At 32.9% G+C, this 9677-nt stretch overlaps 1 protein-coding gene across 2 annotated transcripts in view; it reads left to right on the forward strand.

Moving 5' to 3' along the window:
- LOC149484338 (netrin receptor UNC5B-like) overlaps positions 1-9207 on the forward strand; it is a 72972-nt gene extending 63765 nt beyond the window's left edge. Inside the window, exons 8-12 of one of the 2 annotated variants that reach the window (XM_089700459.1) lie at positions 3064-3201; positions 3850-3991; positions 4460-4581; positions 6204-6434; positions 6954-9207. In XM_089700459.1, coding sequence (XP_089556585.1) covers positions 3064-3201; positions 3850-3991; positions 4460-4581; positions 6204-6434; positions 6954-8098 — 1778 coding nt within the window. In that variant the 3' untranslated portion in view covers positions 8099-9207. The remainder of the gene's footprint in view (positions 1-3063; positions 3202-3849; positions 3992-4459; positions 4582-6203; positions 6435-6953) is intronic. The other variant, XM_089700460.1, reaches the window with a different exon arrangement.
- Positions 9208-9677: the final 470 nt, after the last annotated feature.

Below are 9677 nucleotides of genomic sequence, written 5' to 3' on the forward strand. Positions count from 1 at the left end.
TGCTCTATAATACATGCAATCAGTTTCGTTGCTCTAACTATACCGACGAACAAATTACGTAACAATGGTGAAAATTAAAGAACTTTCATCTACTTCATGATTTTTTCTACTGCACAAAAACAAACACAACTCATGTACCTACAATATTACAAACTACTAATTCGAATCTAAAAGCTAAATTAAGACCAACCTGTAAGTTTCCGATAAAAATCTAGCCGCAGGCTGTACAAGATTCCCATCTTTTTATACAGGTAAAAAGCGGAAATATAATTTAGGTCACTAACGATCCTATCGATGTCTCGATAATCGTTTTTAGATTACGATCTCGGTAAATTATACCTTCGCTTGTTTAATTGCATCGATATAGACTGGAATGATGACTTTATTTAGAACTGGTTTATAGTTTTAAATGATATTGGGTAGCTAGAAGTTATTTACGTCTCCTTAATGGGTATATTTTGAGAAACATTATCGACTCTTAAAAGTAAAATACAAAACAGTTTTCATCCAGTAACTAGCGCGTAAAAATGACTTGCTGAAATTATGCACTTTGCTTCTGAGTTTTGTTTGTGTCTAAAAAAATTGTTATTCGCATGAACTGGCTTTATATTAGAAGTACATTAGAATTTATTGATAAAACTGCTGCTTAATAGTGTTTCGAAACGAGTCTTTAAATTCTTCATTACGCTTTCTACATTGTATACGTAAAGCTTCTTTAATATTTTTCTTCTGATAACCTGTCAGTTTTGTTTAACTGTGATTGCTTTTATTGATTTCTGCATTAGCTTTGAAAATCGATGTGTTTACGAATCAAGAAAGATTGTTTAGACTTGGTCTATTTTTGAATAATGTGTGGAATCGAAGCAAAGGATTTCTTAGTATCTTGGTATATATAGGTTACAAGGACAAATTTGTCAGAGGGGTATATTTTAAAACAGTTAATGCTCATTGTCCCCTCGATGTTTTGGTTATAAAGACCTAACAGAAGAATTGTTTCTTTCAGTTGAATGACTCGAAATATGATGCTAGAGCGTGTGACATTCTTGTTGATAACCGTAGTAAATCTTAAAAAAAACTATTAAAAGAAAAAATATTCTACTTACATATATTTTGTCCCAAATGTTTATCCTAATTAAATCATATAAATTAATCGAACAACACGATCCCATATCCATCTTCCCATACAAACTTACACTCGTTAATCCCCTAATTTGAAGTCCTACAAAAAATATCTCGTTAAAATTCATCCAGGGACGAATCGTAAAGTCGAGGACGACATAAATAATATTAAAAGCTATAGCAAGAAATGCGATGCCCGTTTCACTGCGGTAATAAAACGCAGAGTTAAGTTTTCATCTTAGATCGTCTATAGATAGGTTAAATTAAGGCTGGTCATATACGACTCTACAAAAAAATTAATTGTATTATGAAAATTTGAATTAAGAAGTCAATGTGTTTTATATAGGGCAAACTGAAACGGAATAATAATAGTAAAATAAATAGGTATGAATAACTATCATAAGGAGCATGGAGTCCATTGTTTTAAAATAAAGCCTATTCCTTAGATAAAGGCTCGGCCTGGTTTCAGTTTTAATAATTTTAAATAATGTTTGTATTTATAAGAATACTCTAGGAAATACAATATAGAGAATATAGAATAAGATAATGAATCCACGTATTTTTTAAAAAAATTAGCTAAATGTAGCTTAATTATTAAAATTAAGCTCCCACATTTTTAATTATAAATTCAACATTAGCAAGCATATAAATATGTTAGTTTAATTTGTTCTTAATTTTGTTCTTGTTTGATCTTGAACATCAATTAACACATCAAGAATTAAAACACAGATGCGTAAAAAAATAAATCATGATCATAAAATTGTATCCTCTTCGCTTGCCTTCTAAGATTTTACTCAAGGTTAGTGTTGCAAGGTATACAAACCCCCTAAAAGGCAGCGGCTGTGGTGAGCATTTCAATGTGAACATATTTCAAATTTTATTGCCAACTCGTAAAATTTTAAAAGCTTATCATACAGGTGTAGTTGATTATCTGCCACAGTGTATTTTGACAGTCCTTTTATGACTAGTTTCGTGATGTACTTATCGCAAATAGCGGAATTGTGTCCGAGAAATGAGGTATCAATGGATTTTTCTTTTGCGACTAGTTTTGACCATTTTATGAAGTTAGGATTAGATATTTTTTACTGTATTATTAATGAAAAATACTTTAGAATCTTATATCACATTTATTTAATGTTTAAACAGCACTTACCTATCAATATCATTAATACCATACCAAATATTATCTTCTCTATTCCATAGAAATGCAGTAATTTCTTTACTTACAACAACATTGTAATCATATTAAACTTTAACATAGCACAAATATTTAGTGTTCAGTTTTTAGCACAGCTGTTCATTAATATAATACTCTAGTGTTTAAGTTTACATAGAAGCCATTCGGAAAGTTTACCAACAGTGACGTAGCAATATTTTCTCGTAAAGTGAGTTAAAAGTTTGTAATTTATTCCGCTTCCCTTAACTTTGTACGGCATCTTGTGAAGAATCGCGTGTCGGAACTGAAAATAAGATTAACATTTTAAGTTATATGCATTTTAATAATTTTAACAATTTTATATAGTGATTGATAGATTAGTTTGTACATGATCGTCTCCTAAATATACCTAGATTAACGTATGACGATTAAACGATCTGTGTTTGATTACCTTGATGAAACATGGAGTCCATTTTTTTGGTCTCGTTGCCAACACCATTCATGTTGTTGAAACTAAGTTTCATCTTATAATGTCTAATGTGTATTGAGAAACAGTTACAAAATAAATATTTTGTTCTTTACCTCACACTGAACATAAAAAAGTTAAATTTCTTAAGAAGTTCGAAATCAGGAAATTGTTAAAATCTCCTTTGATAATATGTTTTATTGTAGGTAATAGTCCTTATATATCTATATTTGTGTATGTAAAACTAAAACACAATAAACTTCTCCTATTAATCTACATAGTTTCCTAACTACCATAGCTCTAACCCCAAATCTTGTTACAGTAGCTGCGCACAGCGACATACCACTATACATTGGTATCGCGGTCGCCGTGGTGGTGTTCCTGGCTGGTGCAGCCGTTCTGTATAAACTGCTACAGCGGAAGACTAGGGATCATTCGCTGTATACTATGACGAGGACAGGTGAGCTTTTATATCATTGTAAATTAAGGAGAGAAGACTGTAAATTTTTAATTGTATTTGTAATAATTATTGTATTTGTATTTAGCATTGTGAAAAAGCAAATCGAGAAGGTAATATGAATGCCTATAACGCAGCAGATTTTTTTAAAACAAAATAGTGCATTCAGTGGTAAAAAATAAATGATTACATATTTTAATGGTTCGTAAGAACCAGAACACGCTGCAGCTGCACAAAAAAATTGTTATTTAAACATCTATTAGTTTGTTCAAAGCTTTTCTGTATAATGTTACAGTAGAACTTTGCTTTATCGTAGTTCAAAAATATTTATTCTGTAACAAATACGTTTACAATTTTACAGTCATTGAGACATCCTTGTAAGCATTTAAATGCTTGTGTTAGAACATCTCGCTCTTCCGACAGTACATAATGCTTTATTGTTACACGAATAACATTTTCTTAGATAAAGAGAAATATGTAAAAACTATTCAGATATATTATAAGGAACAGAACAAGTGTGTATTTTAGTGTGTGAATACATATTGTGTTTATTAAACTTCATCAAGATCGTTCAAGATCATCATATCTTCAGTCAAATACTGAAATTTACTTTCAATACATCGTTATCTACAAAAGAATAATTTGTTTTAGACTTCCAACCAGAAATCTACCCCACGGTTGAGAAGCAGTCCCTCTCGCTGGCTCCAGACCTGATGCAGCACCGACCCCCGCGCTACGACCCCCCTGACCCTCGGACCGAACACCATTATGATGTACCGCATCTTACTAATAGGTAAGTTTGAATTGTATTAATTACTAGCAACCAGTGTGATGATAATTAATAAAATAGAAATGCAATTTGGCAAAATAATAATCAGTATAAATTGGTATTCCTTTTTATTGGCGTATTGTTTTGTTAAAGTTAATTATAAATATTGTAATACAAATAGCTGCAAGGAATCTATGTATGTTAAAGAAATAAAATAAAGACGTATTATATTTGTTATTATGTACTTAAAAATGATAACATAAGTGCTTCGTATTTTAAACTGTTTAACTTGTTATTATATTTACCTGAAATTTAATGCATAACGTTTCATTTTCTCGCCAAATAGCAGTAATTTATCTTATACCTCAAAGTTGTGTGCTTTATCTATCAACTGTTAATGGTTAAACAAATCGTATAATTTCGAAGTATTCTATTTCTTTATACGGACTAGAAGGATTCATCCAAGTATTAATATTTCTAATTTTTGTCTAGCTACGCATCACCCGTGGACCAACAAATTACCCCAAGTGCGTCAAGCAAGGGACACAGTGACGAATACGACACGAAGCCGTATAGCGAGTCTGAACATTCTGCCTCCAGCTGCTTTACGAGTTGTGAGTATATACTATATATGCTTATTACTATTACGACTACTTATTATTATTACGACTTTTAATACTACTGCTATTACTACTTCTACATCTATTTTTTCAGTCAAATACAATTAGGTATTGCACGCCTCATAAGCGAAGCGTTGAGGTGGGTACTACTGTCACTTCGCGCAAAACATCTGATTTTTCAAACTTAAAATGTCTTTATGTATCATACATTGCACTTGTAAGATAATACATACACACACATATTAAGAAAAAACACTATTTTTAACGTTCATGATATTTTTGATGTCATTTTTGTTATTTAAACTAGTTAAAAAACAGTTTAAAAAAGTTCTGTCTTGGACGTCCGTGTGTCTGTATGTGCGGAGGATTTTCTTGTTAACACGATAGCGACCGAAATACTTTACTAATCGAGTCTTTTTTTTTCTCTTACGCTTGAGTATGCTCAGGAATAGAACCCTTTCATTTTTCAGGGTCTGATTCGATGTGGTTTAATTGTTATTAAATAAACAAAAATAATAATTAATAAGTAATTATTAAAAAAAAATTATGAGGCGTGCACTTTTGGATTTTCCAAATTATTTAATATTTATATAAGTGTAGAATCAAATACCAATAATTGAACACAGTTGCCAACAACCGTCTCCATTTGACCTATTAATAAAAAAATCTATAATTACTGGAAACTATGACACCCATTACTTTCATAAAGGTACGATCAAATTATTTACACGTTGTTTTATTGATTGTTAAACAATTTAATTAATAACAGCTAACTATATGTCCTATCTTTAGTACAAATCGTATAAAATGACCCCTTTCTAATGAGTCACCGCTGAGTCAACTGTGAGCCAAACTCATCGAGTATTCGATTCTTATCAACAATTTGTAGAACAAATTGGATTAAAATGAATATAGTTCATGTTAAATAGGGTGGTCAGACAGTCTTTTAAAAATAAAAGTTTGAGAAATAAATATGTTTTGCGAAGTATAAAGTCTTTATTTTTCCGTTCAAAACAAGAAGACGTAAATCGTAAATCTATTACCAGCTATCGATCTAACGTTTAAAAGAGATTAATTAATGCGTTTGTAACTATGGTCGGTCATAGAAGCTCCAAAATATTCTTATTTATGTAGTTAACAAATTAGATTGTATAATACATAAAACTACCCAATTATTTTTACTTAAATATGAATATACCTTTATACGAGTATTGTCCACGCATTTCTCATAAGCGGATTATATTGTTTTATTAAGCCTCCTTGTTCACCCACGTGCCTGACAATCGAGAGGTATTTATGTCTTCGAAGAAATAAAACAATAGTCCTCCTTAGTCCTCTATTTACCTTTGACGATTTCTATAACAAAAATAGAAAACCAATCATTAATGGACATGACATTCAGATCTAATACTAATAACTAAGGTATTCAGGAGTCAAGAAGTACATATTTTACAAAACACATAAAATAATGTTACCATTCAAGTTAAACTGTAGATGATGACTTGCTAGGTTTGAATACCTTAACAAAAAAAAGGTTATTTTTTATATTTTCGATCGCCTTCCCACTTTTTCCATGTCTTTCCTTAAATCATCTCTAAAAAGCCATTTCTTTCCAGCCGGGTCCATGTATGACGCAGCCAACGAATCAGTAACCCTGCAACTTGCTGAACTAGTATCAAATTCGCCTACATCTCAATCGTTATCAGTATCAAGTATTGGGGCTCGACTGAGTCTCCCCGCGGGGGTCGCGCTGACCATCCCGGAGGGCGCACTGACCAGGGGAAGACGGGAACAGTTGTACGTCGCGGTTGTTAAGGATGATAGATATCGCGCTAGGTTGGGGAAAGGTGAGTTTTTTTAATGTTTTTTCAGGTTTTGGAAAAATTATATTTCGAGCTTCTAAGCTGTCTGTATAGTATAATTTAAGATTTAAACGTATGCAATTACGTATCAATTTAATACATAAACGATTAAATTATATAATTTTTATCTGATCCCATAAATCTGTTAGAAAATTATTATCCTGTTAAAATAATTGTACCCAATCAAATTTATTAACTTCTGAAGTATAAATATTAATTCGATACGGTTATTAAGTCAACTTCAAAGGGTTCAGTTTTTTGCGATAACCAATTAAACCTATCGATAAAACTTGTACTCAATTACTATATTCGAGGCTCAATTTAAAATTAATAGTAATAAAAAGACAAAAAAGCTAACTACATCCAATATTTGTTTAATCCGCAACGATTATCCATATCAAAAACATCGGCAAACAATTTCAACATATAATTACTAACGAAGTAGCAATTTATTTAAAACATCCGCCCGCAGCGTCTCACTTGAAAATAATTTTTTGCCCGCAGGTATCACGCAACTCAGTCCGGTAGTAAAATGTGGCCCGCCTAGACTCCAACTTAGCAAGTCGGTTATATTGCAAATACCGCACTGCGCGAGCTTAAAGCATGGCTTCTGGAATCTCGCCCTATACGCCATAGATAACAACAAAGACAACTCGCCGCATTGGAAAAAAGTCGTCAACCTCGGCCAAGAGACCATAAACACGCCGGTTTTTACGCAGCTAGACACCGATAAAATATTCTTAGTCACAGACATGCTGACGACTTTTGTTCTAGTCGGCGAAAGTTTCAACGGGAAAGCCGTAAAAGCGCTCCAATTAGCACTCTACGCTACTCCCATTAACGAAACAGCCACCGAATATACGATCCGCGTTTATATTTTCGAAGACACGCCTTGCGCTACGTACTATTGCCAGGAGCAAGAGAAAAAACTCGGCGGTGTTCTTCTAGACCGACCTAAGTCTTTGCTATTCCAAGATGGCGGCTCCAATTTGTGTTTGAATTTGGAACACGTCAGTCCCGGTTGGAAAGCGAAACCCGGCGTAGCGTACCAGGAGATTCCGTTTAACCACATATGGACGTCGAATTACAACGCGGTGCACTGCAATTTTACGTTAGACCGGACGTACGATAGCGACAACATCGACTTCTCGATATCCGCGTGTCAAAGGACGAATCCTTCGTACAAGCAAACATTCCGAATATCCGTGGACATGACTCATCGCGGCAAATCCCCGCGTGGGGAATCCAGAAATTTCAATATCACAGAGAATTTGCTTGAAGCAAGACTGGGAAGGAGTGACGCGAGTGATGACGGGAGTGTGAAACGGAACGTAACAGTCAACGAGACGGGCGTCAATGAGGCAGAAGGGCCGTTTAAACTGAGCGTTCGGATCAAACGTCAGTTGTGTGCGATTCTCGATCCGCCGAACGCACGTGGGAATGATTGGCGTGCTTTAGCATCTAGATTAGGTGTCGATCGGTATACTACCTGGTTTGCGACTAAGAGCTCTCCCACGGAGGCTATTCTTGAACTTTGGGAATGTAGAGAGAGAAGCCCGGGGGCTATATCTTCACTAGCGACAGCCTTGCGACAAATGGACAGACACGACGCCGCTGACTTGCTTCAAGGCAGACCGTCTTGGTTATGAATTGGGACTTAATGTTCGTTCGACGCAACGGCGAATGCTTCGATGATTAGTTTTAGTTGAAGTTTCATTTCGATTTCGACTTAAGAAGGCGATGGCTTACTTACACTGCACAATTTTTGTATTTTTTTAAGTAGAATTTGTATTGATTTTTACGTCGTAGCATTCGTCGTTGAATTCGTTGCTAATTATCTTGTAGATTAAATGTTTAGAACATAGTACGGGCCGTTGGCCGTGTAAAATCGTGGTAGTTTTGTATAGAAGCTCTATCTATGCTGTAGATAAGCGGAATAAATTATATTATAGTAGCAATAATAGTGCCTAATCTTTAAAAGAACTCGGTCGTGCGCGGCCATCTTGTTAATTTTATAAGCGTTTGAGTGTTCATTGTATTGGAATATACATTTTGTTCTTGCTTTTTCAGTTTTTAGGGATACGTGCCAAATTATCGATATTATTTGGCTATCTATACGCACTATGCAGAGCTTATTGTAAAAATAACCGTTTATCGTAAGACTAAAATGCATTTATACTTTACTTATATACCTACTCTCCCTCACTGCCTATTTCTATAATAGATTTTCTATCATCACTATAATATATGATTTAAAATATTAAGTTTAAAATTCTAAAGTATGGTAATGTTAGTGAAGTGGGAAAATTTATACGGATATTGTTTTTGGATATTTTTACTTTTGGAATGTATGAATGACCAGTTAATTTTGTTCCTGTTACGAAATATATCGATTTGTATATACCGTGATTATGATTGTACTTAAAGTGGCAACTATTATTAATAATAATGTTTCTTTTAATATATCAAAAATAATATGTAAGTATTACGATTTTAAATTTTTCTTTTTTTTTCAAAAATAAATTCAAACAAAAATAAAAGATTTTTTTTTCTTAGATATTAGTGTTGCCACTTTAAGTACAAGATTTAATTGTAAATAATTTTAAAACACGTAGAAAAATGTATAACCTGAAAATGAGTTGTATAATACGGAATCCTCACCGCTGTAGACTATATATTTTTGTTAACGTGATGACTATTAAATAAATGGATCTGTGATAATTAAAATAATATTAAATAAATTATGTTTAACTGTGTATTTTGTTGTTTTATTGTGTCTACCTAACATATTCAATTATTTACAAAATTATCAAAATCAAAAATACAAGCAGGCTAACTTAGAAAGATTGAAAATTACTTAACACGAAAAGCTACTTTGATTTATGTAGTTTCTTTACACATTACAAATAAATGAAAATTCTAACGTAAGCCTGAAATATCTATTGATTTATTTAATAGCTTATAATGAAATATTAAAAATAATTACGTCTAAGTAATACTTTCTACGTTTTGCAACAAAACGGCTGAACTGATTTTGTTATTTTTTAGATAAGCAACTATAGTTCAACATTATCGCTAAGGCAGCGTCGTGGTAATACAGTTTTGTTGATTCACTTCTTCATGGAAATCAGTTCTCAAACCCATAACAGCCTTTTAAACAACCTCTCGTAACTGTTACGTAAAAGAAGGCCACACATAGCAATATAACTAAACCACCAACACAGCAAC

Source organism: Colias philodice, chromosome 11, assembly GCF_061535455.1.
Source record: "Colias philodice isolate Cphi_HAF_F1 chromosome 11, ilColPhil1 Martin Lab GWU primary, whole genome shotgun sequence".
In the NCBI taxonomy this organism is placed as follows: Eukaryota; Metazoa; Arthropoda; class Insecta; order Lepidoptera; family Pieridae; genus Colias; species Colias philodice.